General features: G+C 45.8%; 1 protein-coding gene across 1 annotated transcript in view; it reads left to right on the forward strand.

The window, feature by feature from the left end:
* LOC115468218 overlaps nt 1-21,358 on the forward strand; it is a 127,251-nt gene that overhangs the window by 88,351 nt on the left and 17,542 nt on the right. The window contains 2 exon segments of the mRNA XM_030199752.1: nt 14,394-14,467; nt 18,725-18,804. Coding sequence (XP_030055612.1) covers nt 14,394-14,467; nt 18,725-18,804 — 154 coding nt within the window.

Consider the following 21,358-nt stretch of genomic DNA (forward strand, 5'->3'; position numbering starts at 1 on the left):
GATTTGATTATTCCATTAAATGACACATCACATAGTTCTAATAGTCAGAGACGACGTAAAAGAGATGTTTCTAGTACCTCCTTTAGTGCTTTGACAGGAGATGATCAAGCTTTACAATTAGCATTAGATTATATTAACAGTACCTATCCTATGACCAAGACACGTTTAGATGCTTTGTCAGCCACTGGATGGCTTCCATTTGCAGGATCTGCTATTGCAGCTGAAATGGGTATGTCAATCAGACGCTTACAATCACTATTACATGTTGTAACACATGAATTAGATATAGCTATAACAGCACTTCAAGAGGAAATTGATGATACAGCGAGATATGCAATGCACACACGCATGGCGGTGGATTTCATGTTAGCCCAATCTGGAGGAGTGTGCAGCATAGTGAATGATACCTCGTGTTGTTCACTTATTAGAAATCAATCAATAATTGTTAAAAATGCAATGCAGCGCATTCTTTCACTGGCAAGAATTGAAGTGAGTGATTATAAGGGAATTTTAGACACATCTTGGTGGGATTCAATAACTGGATGGTTTGGATCCCTGAGTCCTTGGTTAAAGGGTCTTGTTTCAATAGTAATAGTCTTCATAGTTGTAATACTGTTGTTGCTTTGTCTTATCCCATGCTGTATGAAACTATGTGGGAACATGATGACAAAGATAACAAATACTACTATGATAACACATAGGGAACATGTTAACATATATCCAGGACATGGACAGACAAAGGAAAGAATGGCATGTAATAAAATCTATTCAAAGATTAACCATGAATAACACTTGACAGAAACTGTATGCTAGCTATGACGGCCTCTAGAAAGGGAGTAATGAGAAATACTATATCCCCATAGAGCTCAAACATGCTAGACATACTATAGTGTTTGCCTAAATATGTGAACGCTGCATACAGCGTTCAAGGGAGGATTGTATATATTAAAACTGACAAAATGGAGTCACAAATATAAAATGGACTCCAGAAGTGCAGCTGGAATAGCTGACACTGAAAATCAGACATTATAATAACCTTTATCAAGAATGTACTGAGAGTCCTGAGAAAGAAGGGGGTAGAGGAACAGGATGTCTACAGCATGACCATGAGATGAAAGTAAGAACAGAGGTTGGCAAGACATGTGAAACAGGTGTCTGATAGTACTGCAGAAGGGAAAAAAAGGGGAGAGAAAGTTAGACGCCAGAAGGTTTGAGATAAACTAGTAACGAGCTAAATAAAATGCAAGGAATGTGTGATGATGCCAGAATTATGTGCATATAAGAAAGGAGACAATTGTATTAGCAAGCAACTTCTTAACAGGCAACTTCATCTCTGTATTTGATGAGATTGTTCCTATACTTGCTTCCTATGTAATATTCTTGCATAGCTCTGTCATCCAAATGGCAGTTGAATAAAAAGAAAAAATTCTATAATTTTTGTTTCTCTAATTTTTGTTTCTCTGTATATACATTTATTGGGACATGTAATTTTATTGGGATTTGTTGAAAGAATTTCAACATTCTCCATTGTGAATACTGCCCATTTAATCCTACTCTCTGCTTCCTATCCTTCAGCCAGTTTTTAATCCACAATAGGACATTTCCTCCTATCCCATGACCCTCCAATTTCCTCTGTAGCCTTTCATGAGGTACCTTGTCAAATGTCTTTTGAAAATCCAGATACACAATATCAACCGGCTCCCCTTTGTCCACATGTTTGTTTACTCCTTGAAAGAATTGAAGTAAATTGGTCAGGCAAGATTTCCCCACACAAAAGCCGTGCTGACTTGGTCTCAGTAATCCGTGTCCTTGCACGTGCTTTGTAATTTTGTTTTTAATAATAGCCTCTACCATTTTCCCCGGCACCGACGTCAGACTCACCAGTCTATAATTTCCCGGATCTCCCCTGGAACCTTTTTTAAAAATGGGCGTTACATTGGCCACCCTGCAATCTTCCGGTACCACACTCGATATTAAGGATAAATTGCATATCACTAACAGTAGCTCCGCAAGCTCATTTTTCAGTTCTATCAGTACTCTAGGATGAATACCATCTGGTCCAGGAGATTTGCTACTCTTCAGTTTGCTGAACTGCCCCATTACGTCCTCCAGGTTTACTACGAAGTCAGTAAGTTTCTCCGACTCGTCCGCTTGAAATACCATTTCCGACACCGGTATCCCACCCAAATCTTCCTCGGTGAAGACCGAAGCAAAGAATTCATTCAATCTCTCCGCTACGTCTTTGTCTTCCTTGATCGCCCCTTTTATCCCTCGGTCATCCAGCGACCCAACCAATTCTTTTACCGGCTTCCTGCTTTTAATATACCTGAAAAAAAATTTTACTATGTTTTTTTGCCTCTAATGCTATCTTTTTTTCGTAATCCCTCTTGACCTTCTTTATCTGCGCCTTGCATTTGCTTTGACACTCCTTATGCTGCTTCTTGTTATTTTCAGACGGTTCCTTCTTCCATTTTCTGAAGGCGTTTTTTTTTAGCCCTAATAGCTTCCTTCACCTCACTTTTCAACCACGCCGGCTGTCTTTTGGACTTCTGTCTTTCTTTTCTAATTCGCGGAATATGTTTGGCCTGGGCCTCCAGGATGGTATTTTTGAACAGCGTCCATGCCTGTTGTACAGTTTTTACCCTCTCAGTTGCCCCCCTAAGTTTTTTTTTTACCGTTCTTCTCATTTTATCATAGTCTCCTTTTTTAAAGTTAAACGCTAACGTATTTGACTTCCTGTGTATAGTTACTTCAAGGTTGATATCAAAACTGATCATATTATGATCACTGTTATCAAGCGGCCCCAGTACCATAATGTCCCTCACCAGATCATGCGCTCCACTAAGGACCAAGTCTAGAATTTTTCCTTCTCTCGTCGGCTCCTGCACCAGCCGCTCCATAAAGCTGTCTTGATTTCATCAAGGAATTGTACCTCTGTAGCGTGTCCCGATGTTACATTTACCCAGTCTATATTTGGATAATTGAAGTCACCCATTATTATCACATTGCCCATTTTGTTTGCGTCTCTGATTTCTTTTATCATTTCTGTGTCTACCTACTCATCCTGGCAAGGCGGACGGTAGTACACTCCTATCACCGTCCTTTTCCCTTTTATACATGGAATTTCAACCCACAATGATTCAAAGGTGTGATTTGTGTCCTGCTGAATTTGTAATCTATCTAAGTCAAGGCTCTCATTATTATACAATTCTACCCCTCCACCAGTCCGGTCCAGCCTATCACTACGATACACTTTGTACCCCGGTATGACAGTGTCCCACTGGTTATCCTCCTTCCACCAGGTCTCAGTAATGCCTATTACATCCAATTTTTCATTAAGTGCAATATATTCCAACTCTCCCATCTTATTTCTTAGACTCCTAGCATTTGCATATAGACATTTCAGAGTATGTTTGTTGTTCCTATTTGCATGAAGCTTAGTACTTAACACTATTGATTTGCCATCTTTTGTCTGATCTTTAGTTGTGTTTAAGGGCACCTGGCCTACCACGGTCTGTTGTGCAACCTCACTATCCAGAAACCCTATCTTCCCTGTTTGTGAGGTATCCTTGCAAGATACCTTATCCCGAACCATGCGGTTTTGAGCGACTGTCGGCCTTCCCCCCATTTCTAGTTTAAAAGCTGCTCTATCCCATTTTTAAATGCCGATGCCAGCAGCCTGGTCCCACCCTTGTTAAGGTGGAGCCCATCCTTTCGGAATAGGCTCCCCCTTCCCCAGAATGTTGCCCAGTTCCTAACAAATCTAAAACCCTCCTCCCTGCACCATCGTCTCATCCACGCATTGAGACTCCGGAGCTCTGCCTGTCTCTTGGGCCCTGCGCGTGGAACAGGTAGCATTTCAGAAAATGCTACCCTAGAGGATCTGGATTTGAGCTTTCTACCTAAATTTGGCTTCCAGAACCTCTCTCCCACATTTTCCTATGTCATTGGTACCCACATGTACCAAGACAGCCGACTCTGATTGTATAATCTGACTGTGTTTCAAACTGTTTGTGTTTCAAACTGGTTTTATTGATATCTGTGAATTTGAAAACTAGATTTCTGATTTCAAACTGCCAGCAAGTATTAGAAATCTTTCTTTTGCCAAGTTTCTGAGCTCCTTCCTTCCCCCACCCCATCCATCTCAGCTCACCTGGTTTTTTTTCTGCAGCCATTTTAAAAGCACAAGTGTGTTTTCTGTGGAGAGCTGTGTTGCTGGTCTCTGGTTGGGAGAAACTCAGATAAGATTTGTGCTGGCTATATTTGTGACTTTTCCTACCCTAGAACTGTGGGGTTTTTTTTGCACATCTCTACCTACTATCCTTGTCCTCCCCTTGTCCCAATCAGCTTTGTAGAAAAGAGGCTTAATACAGGCCTAAGATAGGTTTTACAGCAAACACATTCCACAAGTTATGGTTCTCCAAGCAAGTGGCTGAGAAAATAAAGGCTAAAGAGTTCGCATTCCAGAAATACAAAAAAACTCAAGACGAGGAACACGGGGAGGAATACCGGAGGAAACTGAAAGAAGCCAAGAGAGAGGTACGTCTGGCGAAAGCGCAAGCGGAAGAACAAATGGCTAGAAAGGTAAGGAGGGGTGACAAAAATTTCTTCAGGTATATTAGTGAAAGGAGAATGACTAAAAAGGGAATTGTGAGACTAAAAGATACTGCAAACCACTATGTAGATAATGATGAAGAAAAGGCAAATTTGCTAAATAAATACTTTTGTTCTGTTCTTACTGAAGAAAATCCAGGAGAAGGACCGCGATGGACTGGCAAAAGTTCATTTGAGAATGGAGTGGATATAGCACTGTTCACAGAAGAGAGTGTGTATCAACAACTAGAAAAACTAAAGGTGGACAAAGCCATGGGACCGGATGGGATCCACCCCAGGATATTGAGGGAGCTCAGAGAGGTTCTGGCGGGTCCTCTTAAAGATTTGTTTAATAAATCCTTAGAAATGGGAGAGGTTCCGAGGGATTGGAGAACGGCGGAGGTGGTCCCTCTTCACAAAAGTGGTGATAGGGAAGAAGCTGGAAACTGCAGGCCGGTAAGCCTCACTTCGGTTATTGGAAAAGTAATGGAAGCCATGCTGAAGGAAAGGATAGTGAATTTCCTGGAAGAAAATGAGCTGCAAGATCCGAGACAACATGGTTTTACCAAAGGGAAATCGTGCCAAACGAATCTCATTGAATTCTTTGATTGGGTGACCGGAGAATTGAACTGTGGACGTGCTATAGACGTAATCTACTTAGATTTCAGCAAGGCTTTTGACACGGTTCCCCACAGGAGGCTCTTAAATAAACTGGATGGACTGAAGATAGGACCCAAAGTGGTGAACTGGATTAGGAACTGGTTGACGGACAGGCGCCAGAGGGTGGTGGTGAATGGAGTTCGCTCGGAGGAGGGAAAGGTGAGTAGTGGAGTGCCTCAGGGATCGGTGCTGGGCCCGATTCTGTTCAATATATTTGTGAGTGACATTGCCAAAGGGTTAGAAGGTAAAGTTTGCCTATTTGCGGATGATACTAAGATTTGTAACACAGTGGACACCCCAGAGGGAGTGGAAAACATGAAAAAGGATCTGAAAAAGCTAGAAGAATGGTCTAAGGTTTGGCAATTAAAATTCAATGTGAAGAAATGCAAAGTGATGCACTTAGGGAGTAGAAATCCAAGAGAGGCGTATGTGTTAGGCAGTGAGAGTCTGCTAGGTACGGATGGGGAGAGGGATCTTGGTGTGATAGTATCTGAGGACCTGAAGGCGATGAAACAGTGTGACAAGGTGGTGGCCGTAGCTAGAAGGTTACTAGGCTGTATAGAGAGAGGTGTGACCAGCAGAAGCAAAGAGGTGTTGATGCCCCTGTACAAGTCGTTGGTGAGGCCCCACCTGGAGTATTGTGTTCAGTTTTGGAGGCCGTATCTTGCTAAGGATGTAAAAAGAATTGAAGCGGTGCAAAGAAAAGCTATGAGGATGGTATGGGATTTGCGTTACAAGATGTATGAGGAGAGACTTGCGGACCTGAACATGTATACCCTGGAGGAAAGGAGGAACAGGGGTGATATGATACAGACGTTCAAATATTTGAAAGGTATTAATCCGCAAACGAACCTTTTCCAGAGATGGGAAGGCGGTAGAACGAGAGGACATGAAATGAGATTGAAGGGGCGCAGACTCAAGAAGAATGTCAGGAAGTATTTTTTCACGGAGAGGGTGGTGGATGCTTGGAATGCCCTCCCGCGGGAGGTGGTGGAGATGAAAACGGTAACGGAATTCAAACATGCTTGGGATAAACATAAAGGAATCCTGTGCAGAAGAAAGGGATCCTCAGGAGCTTAGCCTAGCATGGGTGGCAGAGCTGGTGGTTGGGAAGCGGGGCTAGTGTGGGCAGACATATACGGTCTGTGCTGGGGCTGGTGGTTGGTAGGCGAGACTAGTGCTGGGCAGACTTATACGGTCTGTGCCGGGGTTGGTGGTTGGGAGGTGGGGATAGGGCTGGCCAGACTTATACGGTCTGTGCACTGAAGAGGACAGTACAAATAAAAAAAGTAGCACATATGAATTTATCTTCTTGGGCAGACTGGATGGACCGTGCAGGTCTTTTTCTGCCGTCATCTACTATGTTACTATGACTCCTCCCCAGCACTATCTAAAATCCTATCTAGGTGACGCATGAGGTCCACCACCTTCGCACCAGGCAGGCAAGTCACCAGGCGATCCTCACGTCCACCAGCCACCCAGCTATCTATATGCCTAATGATCGAATCACCAGCTACAACAGCTGTCCTAACCTTTCCCTCCCGGGCAACACTTGTCAGTGCGAGAGGATAGTACATCCCCTGGTGGGCAGGTCCTGGCTTCAGGAGTACTTCCTACTTCACCAGGGTGATGCTCTCCTACTAGGAGACCTCCCTCCTCCAAGGTAGCACAAGGGCTACCAGACTGGAGGTGGGACTTCTCTACAACATCCCTGTCGGTCTCCTCTATGTACCTCTCTGTCTCCCTCAGCTCCACCAAGTCTGCTACTCTAGCCTCAAGAGAACGGACACGTTCTCTGAGAGCTAGGAGCTCTTTCCATCAGACACACACATATGACATCTCACCAACTGCAAGATAATCATACATGTGACACTCAATGCAAAAGACTGGATAGCACCCCTCTTGCGGCTGGACTGCTGACTCCATCTTAGTGTTTTTGAGTTTTTCAAGGTTATCAATAGAAATCAAACAAAATAAAACATGGAAAAGAAAATAAGATGATACCTTTTTTATTGGACCTAACTTAATACATTTCTTGATTAGCTTTCGAAGGTTGCCCTTCTTCCTCAGATCGGAAATAAGCAAATGTGCTAGCTGACAGTGTATATAAGTGAAAACATTCAAGCATTACTATGCTTAAAACCATACAAGAACGTAAGACCTTTGAAGTCAGAATGATTGAATATTTTAACACCCAACAGAAAGGACTTAACAAGGATCTGGGGTTTCTAGCCCATTATAAACCATAAAGCTGTATGTCTCTGTTGATCACCCCACCCCACCCCACCCCTCACCTATCCACACCCATCCTGTTAGAATATCAATGATATGCTTTGATGTCCCCATGCATACCTCCGACCCAACCCATCCTCCCACCCTGTCAGACTGTCATAGTAATGCTTGAATGTTTTCACTTATATACACTGTCAGCTAGCACATTTGCTTATTTCCAATCTGAGGAAGAAGGGCAACCTTCGAAAGCTAATCAAGAAATGTATTAAGTTATGTCCAATAAAAAAGGGATCATCTTATTTTCTTTTCCATGTTTTATTTTGATAACCTTTAAGAGTGGACTAACACGGCTACCACACCTCTCTACTTGAGTTTTTCAATAATTTAAAATTTGCTACAGTATTAAGAATATTAGTCTAATATAAAAGTGTCTTTTAGTTTATACAGTATGATTTATTTAGTGTTTCCTTCTTAGATGGTAATGGAATTTTTGTTATTTTGTTACATTTGTACCCCACACTTTCCCACTCTTGGCAGGCTCAATGCGGCTTACATGGGGCAATGGAGGGTTAAGTGACTTTCCCAGAGTCACAAGGAGCTGCCTGTGCCTGAAGTGGGAATTGAACTCAGTTCCTCAGCACCAAAGTCCACCACCCTAACCACTAGGCCACTCCTCGCTTGTTATCCTAATTACAATAACTGACTATAAATGAGGAGTTGTCCTAGGGGGGGGGGTGGGTGGGAATACTAAATTAGATCCTGCAGTGGCTGTTAGATTCTATCTGTTAATGCTGTGGTACAAAGCTTTTAAAACTATGGAAAAGACTATGGAGATTAGTTGTTAAAATTTGCTTTTTATATTTTTATTTTGCCTAACACTAACCTACAATTCCTCCTTTAATCCCCAATCTTTAAGCTCCCAAAGCACAAAGCAAAGTAGCATTCACTTACCAGAGAAATGTCCTCTTCTCTCAGAACTTCTCAGAAAAGCTTTCAAATAAATTAAAAGGCTGTCCAAAGGTGGGACCATAGGAACAGCTGAAAGAGAAGCGAAAGAAAAGGCTGTCTGAAGCGGCGTCCCTGCGTGCAGGAGGTAAAAACTTTTAAAAAGCCGGCTGTTACGAAGGGGAGGTGGGTCCTGAAATGGCAGAGTGGGTGAAGGGGGGCCCTGAAATGACAGAAGGGGGGAGGGGGGTCCTGCGTGCAGGCGGCAGGGTTGCCAGGTGGAAAATTTTTTTCCAGCCCGATCGAGCCCAAAAAACAGCCCAAAACCCGCCCAAACACAAACCCCGCCCCTGACACCCCCGCCCCTGACACCCCCACCCCCGCGTCATCACGCCCGCCCCCGCCGTCATCAACCCCGCCCCCGCCGTCACTGGCCCCGCCTTCCACGTCACCAGCCCCGCCTCCCCGTCATCGGCCCCGCCTCCCACGTCATCGGCCCCGCCTCCCCGTCATCGGCCCCGCCTCCCACGTCATCGGCCCCGCCTCCCCGTCATCGGCCCCGCCTCCTACGTCATCGGCCCCGCCTCCCACGTCACTAACCCCGCCCAAAACGTCATTAACCCCACCCAAAAACGTCACTAACCCCGCCCCCCCGCGGCCGAAAAAACCGCACTGAAGGCCAAAAACAGCCCAAAAAACCGCAACCCGCCGCGGGCAAAAATTTCCCGCGGCGGGTCGCGGAAAACCGCCCAATTGGGCGGTAAAACCGCCCACCTGGCAACACTGGCAGGCGGTAAAAACTTTTAAACAGCCGGCTGTTGGGGAGGGGGGTCCTGAAATGGCAGAGTGGGTGAAGGGGGGCCCTGAAATGACAGAAGGGGGGAGGGGGGTCCTGTGTGCAGGAGGTAAAAACTTTTAAACAGCCGGCTGTTATGAAGGGGAGGGGGAGGGGGGTCCTGAAATGGCAGAGTGGGTGAAGTGGGGTCCTGAAATGACAGAAGGGGGAGGGGGGTCCTGCGTGCAGGCGGTAAAAACTTTTAAACAACAGCCGGCTCTTACGAGGGGGAGGGCCAGAAAGGGGGGAGGGGGGTCCTGAAATGACAGGGGAGGAAGGGGGTCCTAAAATGAGATGGGGGAGGAGATTCCTGGAACTCCACTGGAAGGGAAGGGGCGGGTCCTGTAACTGGAAGGGGAGGGGGTCCTGGATCAGGGGGGAGGGAGAGGGGGGAGGGGAATGGGGAGCGAGAGGGGGGTCCTGGAACTCAGACAGGGGGGGAGAGGGGGGAAGGGGGAGGGGGGTTCTGCAAATGTGAGGGAGGAGACCCCACTTCGTGGGAACCGACGGGACAGACCCTGTAGAACACCTGCTTTGCTGCCCAAGTGCCTTTCTACAATTACTGCTGCAAGCTGTAAGCTGTAGTCAGAACATGACTAACGGACTGTCTTGTCTACATTAAACATGATGGACTCTTTAACTGCTGTGTGTGACTTAAAGGACTATAAGAGCTGTAGACCAAGTAGTTTGCTTAAACAGGATGCAGGTGTTATTAGATGACAGTTATGCCACACAGTTGCAAAAGCTTGAAGACCCAGCAAGGGCGTTGTCGCCCTAGTTCTGCAGACCTGAGCCTTATCAGTACATTCCTGTGGTTTGTGCAGAGAAACAATGCTGTGTGTGTGTGTGTGCAGCTGAAGTTGCCAGATAAGTTTCGTTTCTCTTGCAAAGTAGCATTTTTCTGAAGTGACGTATGCCTAAGCTGTGAAAACTTACTGATGTGTATTGCGCATGCTTAAGTGATGTGATATGTGAGTACAGCGCAGGCTCGCTGCAGCTGATATAAATGTAAGTGTCAGGTGACACAGGGCACGCAGTCTTCCTGAGGTTACTCAGAGCTGCGTCTTGGCTGCCAAATAAAGTTTGCTTGGTTTGGATCTGTTTGCCTTCAGTCTCGTGATTGATTGCTATCTGACCTGTTTCACAAACATACTCTCACACTCGCTGTGTGACACACACTGTATCTGTGTGAAACACACTCTCACACACACTGTATCTGTGTGACTCTCTCACAGACACACTCGCACCCAGTCTCACTCTCTCTCTGTCACACACACACACTCGCACAGCAGGGGCGTATCTGTAATGGGGCTAACGGGTGCCTGGCCCCCGTACATTTGGCCCTGGCCCCCGCTACCGCCGCCAACCCCCCTGTGCCGCCAATGGAAGCCTATGGGGGGGGGGCGAAAAACAGCCCCCGCACTTCGGGCTCTGGCCCCCCCTACCAGGGAAAGTCAGATACGCCCCTGTCGCACTCTCTCTCTCTCTCTCACAGTCACTCTCACACACACACTCTCTCAAACATGCACATTCCGAGGAAAACCTTGCTAGTGCCTGTTTCATTACATACAGAAATGGGCCTTTTTTACTAGTGGGGAGAATAAAAACCTTATTGGGTGGTGAAGTGGCTTCAGCCTTGTGACATCATGTCATCTCCTGTTAATCAAATTTCTTTGACCACACCAGGGGGAGGAGCTCTGAACATGCTCTGCTGCTCTTTCCTTACCTACTGTCTGCAGAGCTGTAAAGAGGGAACAGAAAAGACTCAGAAGAAAAGCAGAAACTTTCTGCCTTTGGGGTCTGCAAATTCCTGCAAGACCCAGTCTCAGATCTGCAGAGGGAATTTATCTGAGACCTGGAATCAGCTCAACCTCCTCCTGTTTTATTCATCTTTCCAGGAAAGGGGAAATCTCCAGCCTGAATCCCTCCCAGCAGCTGCAGAATTCAGAAAGGAAACAGTCGGGAAATGTCTGCCCTGGTTCCTGATCAGGTAAGAAATTATTCTCTCTCCTCTTGCACACAGGGTTCCTTCCAGCACTAAAAGGAAATATTTCTGTACAGCTTTTCCTGCTTTCTCTTCTCTCGCCTTATTTGTCTGTGTTGGAGTGAAGCAGTAGGGTCTAGTTTATGGTTATTAAAACAATATACTGCTAAGGTAAACTAAAGATTAAAGCTGTTTACAACCAGCCCCAGGGTCCTTCCCTCTTGTTGCCATGTGCAAAACTGTAGGCCTGTGAGGAGGGGGGCAGTGGATGGTAGGAAGGCATGTGGGACCCCTAGGGGGGAACAAGAGAGGACGGGGAAACTGCACATCACATCAATGGAAGGGAGAGGGGAAAATTCAGCATATGGATGGAAGGGAGAGGGGGAAATGCACATGATTCGTTGTCATAGTGGGGAAAGTGTTGCCAGACTAGGACAGACTGAAGGTCCATCATGCCCAGTATCCTGTTTTCCAGCAGTGGCCAAAACACTTTACAAGTACCTGGCAAGATCACAAAACAGTAACAATAGATTTTATGTGCTTGTCCTAGAAATAAGCAGTGGATTTTCCCCAAAGTCCATCTTAATAATGGCTTATGGACTTTTTTCTTTTAGGAAGTTAGCCAAGCCTTTTTTTTTTTTAAACCTTGCTAAGCTAACTTCTTTTACCACATTTTCTTTCAGTAAATACTAGAGTTTAATTACACATTGAGGAAGAAATATTTTCTCCAATTTGTTTTAAATTTACTACTGTTAAAGAATTTCTCACACAACTACTGTCTTCTTTGTCCTTTGTGTTTGTTCTGAGGCCTGTTATTGCAGACCGCAGCACATCCTGTTTACTGTAGACAGAGGCCTGATAACAGTTTTATCTGCAAACTAGTACAAACCGGTTTAGCTAGACATATAAGAACAAGATGTAATGACCACACACATGGGCAGAGCCCTGTGTATGTGCAGGATTCCTCACTGGGTAATTTATGACGTGGTGCTCTGTATATAAGTGACTGGAGATCTAGGGAACGCTGGAATATATCCTTCTGGTAGGTAGGGCATATTCCCGGAGGGGGGGGGGATGCATGTGGTTCCCCCCCCCCCCCCCCCCGACTATGGTTGTAGACTTGGTCTTTGCAGCTAAGAATCTTTTCTTCTTTCTTTTGTTTGTTTCTCTCTCCTTTCTCTCAGCTTTGTGTCCTTCATATGATACGGGAAAGCGCGGGGTACAAATGTAACAAAAAAAAAATACGCCCTTATGAGGAACAAACTTTCCTTCCTGTTCTCGTGAGTTCAGACTAATTATTTTGCAACTACCAAGGTTACTGATATTAGGTTTTATGAGATTACTAATGTTTGCTACAGATACCAGCTACTTTTGTAGTGGGTAATAAAACCTACCTCTTTTTCCTGTCTTTTGAGGGGTAGATGCATCAAGCAAACGTAAAAAAATCAGACACGTAAAAACCTTTACCGAATCTGAAATAACACAGCCCCAAAACGTTTGGTACGGTATTGTAAAGAATGATGCACTAATCCCCGTCGGTAATCGGCTCGTAAAGCATGCGCAAAGCAGCCAAGCATTATGCTGGCTGCTCTGCGCATGCCAGAAACGTAAGAAAAAAAAGAAAACACAAACACGTGGCTCCCCACTTTCCCCTGCATGTCTCCACAAACATTAAAGGATCGGGAGGGGGCAAAGGCGCTCATCAGCAGCGTCCTGTATGGACGGCCTTGCCTTGCCTTGCCCCCCCCCCCCCCCCGAAGTCCCCGCTGCTCCGTTTGTGAAATAAAAGCTTTTAAAAATGAAACCTTTGCAGTTGCTGGGCTCCCCCTCCCTTCCTGTGTCTCTCTTCTTTAGTCGGCAATGCTCCGCCTCCTGCCCTCCTCCACCTCCGTGTCCCCCCCCCTCCACCATAATGGCCGGTGCAGCGCCTCTCACCTATGTTTGAAGGCGCTGCACAGGATGGATCAGCTATTCTTCAGCTCTTCTGTCTCCTCCGATGTCTCCTTTTTCTTCCTGTGTCCGCCCTCCTCTGACGTCAGCTATCTACGTAGATAACTGCCAAGCTTGGTAAAAGGGAGTTCTGGCTGCCTTCGGAGAAAGTCTTCAGCTAACAGAGCTTGAGGATCCTCATTAGCTAAAGTATTTATATTTTGAGGTGGAGGTATGGCAGGGCAGAGATAATTTTGTGCCCACCCACTTTAGGCTCAGGCCCACCCAAAATTGGCTATCTGGCTACGCCACTGCTTACCGCACGCCCCTTTTTGCACGCCCTGCAGCCTCACACCTGTGGCGCAACTCTTTTCAAGGCAATTTTTGTCTTTTGGGCGGTTTTTAGGCGTTTTTTCGGCCGCGGGGGACGGGGTTAGTGACGTTTTGGGCGGGGTTAGTGACGTTCTGGGCAGGGTTGATGACGGCGGGGGTGATGACGCGGGGGTGGGGGTGTCAGGGGCGGGGTTTGAGTTTGGGCGGGTTTTGGGCTGGATTTAGGCTGGTTTGGGTGGGAAAAAAATTTTCCACCTGGCAACCCTGCTATTGCCTCAGTGATAGCAATTTAGGACAAATTACTACTCTAACTGATGAAAGCTTATTCTGTTGTGACAGATCCCCTTTGTACATATGCTGCAGACACCAGCATGTTCCTAATATAACTGAGATAAAATAACAATTTACGATGACAACGTGGATACAACAGCTGATAGTTTGTTTGCTTGCTTTTTTTGTGTGTGTACCTATATGGCGGCTGTTGGGCTAAACTGGCTTCAGCTTTGTGACATCATGCCGTCTCAGGTTCTTTCTCCAACCTTAGCTGCACTAACCCACCAGCCTCTTTATCTCCTAGCTGTTCAGTTGTTGCTTCCTCCTCCTTCCAACTGCTACATCAGTCAACATGAGAGATTTCCAGTGTAAGGACCAGGAAGTCTGTGCAAAATATTGGAGATTTAAGGGGACAGAACTGGTACTGTATACTTCATACTATAATGTACTGGAGCTTCGTTCTTACTGACAGAGGTCATATAACAAAGTCTGTTACAGAAACATAGTAAATGATGGAAGATAAAGACCTACACGGTCCATCCAGTCTACCCAACAAGGATAAACATTATAATGAAACTGTGACTGACTGTGTGTTGTCTGTTGTTCCAGGACTTGTTCAAGGATGTTTCTGCTTATTTCTTGGAAGCGGACTGGGACATTCTGGAAGAACGGCAGAAGGAGCTGTACGAGAAGGTCATCAAGGAGGTTCATGACATCCTCATCTCACGAGGTAAATATGTCTTTTTTTATCATCTACCACACAGGCACATTAATGGAATGGGTGCTGTTATTTTATCAGAGCTGGAAAAATCCCAGGTACCAGGTCCCGTGGGCACCTGAAATTCAGACCTGGCTTCTGGTGCAAAAGAAAAAAATGTTTACCTTAAACTGGAGGCTTCATACAAGACCAGCTGCAGTCTGTCTCCCTTTTCCATACAACAAATTCTGACCCTTCTTGGTGAGAACTACAACTTCTGTTTAAAGGGCCTGTCTGTCAGCTGCTAACTAGTCAATTACACTGTACAATGTGTAACCCCTTCAGATGGTAAGCAGATATCACAGAGAAGTTTGACACCTGCAGTGTGTGTAATCCTGTCCCTTGCCCCTGGGGAGGGGAAAACACTTCAGCCCTAGAGGACCCGAAGTGGTGAACTGGATTAGGAACTGGTTGACTGACAGGCGCCAGAGGGTGATGGTGAATGGAATTCGCTCGGAGGAGCGAAAGGTAAGTAGTGGAGTGCCTCAAGGATCGGTGCTGGGGCCGATTCTGTTCAATATATTTGTGAGTGACATTGTCGAAGGGTTAGAAGGTAAAGTTTGCCTATTTGCGGATGATACTAAGATCTGTAACAGAGTGGACACCTCGGAGGAAGTGGAAAACATGAAAAAGGACCTACAGAAGCTAGAAGAATGGTCTAAGGTTTGGCAATTACAATTCAATGTGAAGAAATGCAAAGTGATGCACTTAGGAAGTAGAAATCCACGGGAGACGTATGTGTTAGGCGGGGAGAGTCTGATAGGTACGGGCGGAGAGAGGGATCTTGGGGTGATAGTATCTGAGGATTTGAAGGCGACGAAACAGTGTGACAAGGCGGTGGCAGTAGCTGGAAGGTTGTTAGGCTGTATAGAGAGAGGTGTGACCAGCAGAAGAAAGGGGGTGTTGATGCCCCTGTATAAGTCGTTGGTGAGGCCCCACCTGGAGTATTGTGTTCAGTTTTGGAGGCCGTATCTTGTTAAGGATGTAAAAAGAATTGAAGGGGTGCAAAGAAAAGCTACGAGAATGGTATGGGATTTGCGTTACAAGACGTATGAGGAGAGACTTGCTGAACTAAACATGTATACTCTGGAGGAAAGGAGAAACAGGGGTGATATGATACAGACGTTCAAATATTTGAAAGGTATTAATCCGCAAACTTACCTTTTCCGGAGAGGGGAAGGTGGTAGAACGAGAGGACATGAAATGAGATTGAAGGGGGGCAGACTCAAGAAAAATGTCAGGAAGTATTTTTTCACGGAGAGAGTAGTGGATGCTTGGAATGCCCTCCCGCGGGAGGTGGTGGAAATGAAAACGGTAACGGAATTCAAACATGCGTGGGATAAGCATAAAGGAATCCTGTGCCGAAGGAATGGATCCTCAGGAGCTTAGTCAAGATCGGGAGGTGGGGCAGACTTATTCGGTTTGTGCCAGAGCCGGTGGTTGGGAGGTGAGGATAGTGCTGGGCAGACTTATACGGTCTGTGCCAGAGCCGGTGGTTGGGAGGTGGGGCTGGTGGTTGGGAGGCGGGGATAGGGCTGGGCAGACTTATACGGTCTGTGCCAGAGCCGGTGGTGGGCAGCGGGACTGGTGGTTGGGAGGCAGGGATGGTGCTGGACAGACTTGTACGGTCTGTGCCAGAGCCGGTGGTTGGGAGGTGGGGCTGGTGGTTGGGAGGCGGGGATAGAGCTGGGCAGACAGATACGGTCTGTGCCCTGAAGAGCACAGGTACATATCAAAGTAGGGTATACACAAAAAGCAGCAAATATGAGTTATCTTGTTGGGCAGACTGGATGGACCCTGCAGGTCTTTTTCTGCCATCATCTACTATGTTACTATGTTAAGAGAGACAATCAGACTTAGATATAGGCGCAACCAGTAAAAATCTTTATTGGTATCTCACTAAGCCAATACAAAATAATTGTTCTCTCTGGAGCAGGTTGTCACCCAGTAGCCAGACGCACAACCTTCTCAGCTATCACATATATATATTGTTGTAAGTTCCGTTTCTCCTAAATCATGTGATTTCTCCTAAACTAACATGATCATATATGGATCTTCCTATTTCCTTCCATCACACAATATAGTAATATACAAAAATGGCAATTTCCTGTAGTTTACCATCCTCTCCTACTTGTGTTCACATGCACACTTTGTGGCAATTGGCTAATTCCTTATCAATAACGCGTGATCACAGCGTAGAAAACCAGCTAACAAATAAGTAGTATGAAATACCTGGTGTCCTTCCTCTCTGAACACATATTTCTATTGGAACATCTTGGAGTCTGTAGAGTCCTCAGTCTATCATCACCATCAAAGTTATATCCATGTGTATCTACAATATATGGCCGCATAGCCTCAGTTCCTCCTAAGTTTCTCCTTGGCATGTGATATGTACTTTCCATTTACTGAGAAAGCACTGTAGCTTACATATAGCTGCAGGAAGAAACTAAAAATATGCTGAGCAAGGCTAGGAAAACTGAGGGCCAGCAGGGCCACATTACAGGCCTAGTATAAGAAGGAATATACAAGTAACTTCAGCTTAGAGGTTCCTGAATAGAAATGAGGCACCAGAAAACCTCCAACATTTAATATAAATCAGGCAGCAAATTACAGCACACTCTTCTCTCCAAACCTTCACACAGCCCAAGATATACAGTGTCACCCTAAGTCTATATATGGTGCTTAAAATTGTGTGTACTGTTTGTTTAGAAAAGGAAACAGATGAAACCTCCCCAGGGTTCTTGTGTGTGCTGAGGCCCTCTAGTGGCTCCTGTGCAGGCCCTTGACTTCTGAGCAGCTTGTACAGACGCATGCACTTCCTGCTCTCTGCTCAGCCTCACTGGCCTTGGGGTTCCTGAGCTGGACTCTGGTTGGTCCTTAGTCACTAGCACGCACCAACCTCTATATCCTGGGCTCCTTCCTTACTCAGGGTGACTGCTCTGCCAGGCCTTCCTCCTGCTGGAAATCCTTCCCTGTTATGTCCAGTGTGCCCCGGTCACTCCTCCAGTTCAGGGGCACTGACCCACTGCCCTTTTCCGGGGACTCTAACTAGGATTCTCCAGACTTCACAAATATGCAAATAAGGCAGTCATCATATGCAAATTCACTTTATTAGTTCAGTCCTGTGGGGAACAAGTTCTTTCACACTCATCCTTTAACTTGTGCTGCTCCACTGAGCCCCCTTATTTGGGGAGACCTGGGTCTCAGTATCAAACAGCCACCTTAGTGTACAAGCCCCCAAACACAAAGTCTCGGCCCCCTGTCCTTTTCAAGTCAGTAGCAAGATCAGTACTTGCCTCTCAGCAGGATTTTCTCCCCCTCTCCAAACAAGTCTTTCAAATTCCACAGAGTTTTCCAACATAATCAGGGTAAGCTTTTGGGGAACCAGGTTTGTAATTCTTCCAGCAACCTCCCCCAACAGTCAGGGTTTCCCCACAGCAAACACGTCTAACCCACAAGAAAACAGGCTTCTCTCTTTAAGCAGGTTTCAATCAAAATAACTTTCAAAACAATATGGATTTTCAAACCTCCAGGTGCTGCTCTCCCCAGGCTCTCAAGCTCCCATTCCATTCTGGTTTCTTCTCCCTGCTCAGCCTGATTAACCCCCTCTTCCATCCAATCCTCCTCCTGCTTCTCACCCCACCCCTCCCTATTACAGGTGGGCAGCATGATATACTGTTTGCGGGTCCAGGGGAACTGGGCTCCTTCATTCTCCCTCCCTCTTGTGGTCAGAGACGGTATATGGCCAGCTTGCCTATCCCCTGGGCTTTCACTGCTGGGACTGGAAATGCATTCTGGGAAATGTAGTTTAGGGTTTTGCTGCTTCATTCTATACATCTGGGATGTAGCCTTGTCACAACATATACATTTAAATGCCATTTTCCTACTTACTTACAGGTTATTCAATTGTTAATCCTGATGTTATGTTCAAGATACAAAAGGAAGACAAGAAATATTTCACTCCACATTTTGAGTGGGAGGGAAAGAAAACCCAAATGATCCCATGAAGAGTAAGTAAATGTTTTGGATTTGAAGGGCTCTGAATTTTCAGATGAAAGTCTCCAGACATTTAGAGACTTAAAATCCATTTTCTAATCGAGTAGTATCGTATCCTTGGTGAATCCTTCTAGATTTGTTTTCTGTTAACAGACCCTCCGATTATAACGTCTGTGATCTCACTCAGTGTTAAACAAGAGGAAGATCTCCCCTTGATGGATCCTCCTAAATCAGAGACGTCTGAACAGACTCAGCCTCCTGTAACAAGTAAGTATAAAATTTCTCTTGCAAATCTTAATAAAGTCAGCCGGGATTATTTAGGAATTGAGATCTGGTGGAATAAGAACCTGTTATCCTCTCTGTAAAGCAGATACTGCCGGGGTATGGTTGAGCAGCAGCATTAATACTACTAATAGTACTACTTATCATTTCTATAACGCTACTAGACGTACACAGCACTGTACACAGGCACGTAAGAGACAAAGCTTAGAATCTATTCAAGACAATTTCCTCAAATTATTACTTTAAAAGGAGTGAAGCCTGTGAAAACTGGGATTACTTTAATCAGTGGGATTTGAATTAGAGACTTAAGTATATGTATTGCTAAATAACTTCTGGTTTTTAAAAGAGAAAGAATGTAATCAGATGTATTATTTCTAACTAATATTGGACAATAAGCATGTTTTCAATGAAATGATTTGACTATACACCGTATTGGCCTTGAGGAAGCCAACCAGATGATCAATGTGGAATAATGAGTTAGACGAGTAATATCTGGGGATAATCAGGTTAATACCACGGGGGGGTTTTTTTTCTGTTTACTGTTCAATTGATCTCCTTGTCTTGTTTCACTCGCCCTATTTAGTGGTCTAAGGAAGAGAATAGAATCACCTGCCTGAAATAATTCCTACATATTACTTTCTCTGTATTTCCAGCAAGTTGTTTTATCGCTTGTAAAAATTTAAATGGTTATAACTAAATAAATAAATAAAATAAAAGAATCTATTCAAGACAGACCAATAAGAAATTAAGGACTTAACGTTTATTGTGGGAAGGGGCTAATTGTAGAACAGAGGAGAATGGAAGTTATACGATACCTTCTGCAAGATCAGTTTTCTTCTGTGCTGGCTATCTACCATTTTGGGTAGGCGATCAGGTAAAATGCGGACCGGTGTCCTTCACCCAACCCCTCAGACTTCTTCTATCACTTCTCTCTCTTTCTGTCCCAGTTATTTTTATATTCCTTTCCTTTATGTCACCATCTCTGGCAGGTTATTCCAAATCGTGTTTTCTTCCTCTTTGGTTCTGGTTTATTTATTAACTAGTAAAAAAGCCCCGTTTCTGATGCAAATGAAACGGGGGCTAGCAATGTTTTCTTCTGTGTGCATGTGGGAGTGTGTGTGTCCCTGCCCTCTGGCCTCTCTCCCCTCCCCCCTCTGAGTCCTTCACTGTTACAGAGGTAGCGATTTGATTTCGTGCTCTGCTGTTTTCCTTCACTGACTGTGTTACAGAGAGGGCGGGGCAGACACTCATAGGGAAACCGGATATCTCGCCCCCTTCACACTTCCGGCTGGAGGCTTCATAGAACATTGGTGTTGCTTTTTATATAGAGAGATAACTGGGGTTAACAGTGAAATAACCAGGGCTTTTTTTGTGCCGATGGGCACCGGTACAGTGTACCAGAACCTTTTTTTTACTGCTTCCCTGTTGGCATCACTGTGAGGCTGATCCCGTTTCCCACCACTGCCTGCCTCTGACAGTCTGGGCCGCTGATAGTAATCATAGAGTACTAGGCCCGGCACCAGCGCTAACTTCAGTAGCGAAGAGCCTTCAAGCGTTTCTGCTCCTGGAGTTCCTATTGGTACCACTCTGACGCATACGTCTCCGAGAGGGTGGAACCAACAGGACCTTCCCGAGCGCATGGGTGCGGAGGCTCCTCAAAGTTAGCGCTGGTGCCGGGCGGCCCAGATTGTCTAAGGTAGGCAGCGGGAGAGGCAGGAAGAGAAATACTAGATGGGTGGCGGGGGAAGGGTTGGACTGAAGGAGGTGAGGAAATAGAAAGTGGGTGAGGTTGAAGGGTAGGTGGGAGAGAGGAGAAATGCTGGACATGGTTGGAGGGGAGGGAAGAGGAGAGAGAAGTGCTGCACATGGATGAAGAGCAGGGGGAGGAGAGAGGAGAAATGCTGGACATGGTTGGAGGGGAGGGAAGAGGAGAGAAGAAAAATGCTGAACATGTATGGAGGGGAGAGAAGAGAGCAGAAATGCTGGACCTGGTTGGAGGGGAGGGAAGAGGAGAGAGAAGTGCTGCACATGGATGAAGAGCAGGGGGAGGAGAGAGGAGAAATGCTGGACATGGTTGGAGGGGAGGGAAGAGGAGAGGAGAGAGAAGTGCTGCACATGGATGAAGAGCAGGGGGAGGAGAGAGGAGAAATGCTGGACATGGTTGGAGGGGAGGGAAGAGGAGAGAGAAGTGCTGCACATGGATGAAGAGCAGGGGGAGGAGAGAGGAGAAATGCTGGACATGGAGAACAGCAGGGGGAGGAGAGAGGAGAAATGCTGGACATGGAGAACAGCAGGGGGAGGAGAGAGGAGAAATGCTGGACATGGTTGGAGGAGAGGGAAGAGGAGAGAGAAGTGCTGCACATGGATGAAGAGCAGGGGGAGGAGAGAGGAGAAATGCTGGACATGGTTGGAGGGGAGGGAAGAGGAGAGAAGAAAAATGCTGAACATGTATGGAGGGGAGAGAAGAGAGCAGAAATGCTGGACCTGGTTGGAGGGGAGGGAAGAGGAGAGAGAAGTGCTGCACATGGATGAAGAGCAG

The sequence above is a fragment of the Microcaecilia unicolor genome, chromosome 4 (genome assembly GCF_901765095.1).
Source record: "Microcaecilia unicolor chromosome 4, aMicUni1.1, whole genome shotgun sequence".
Classification (NCBI taxonomy): Eukaryota; Metazoa; Chordata; class Amphibia; order Gymnophiona; family Siphonopidae; genus Microcaecilia; species Microcaecilia unicolor.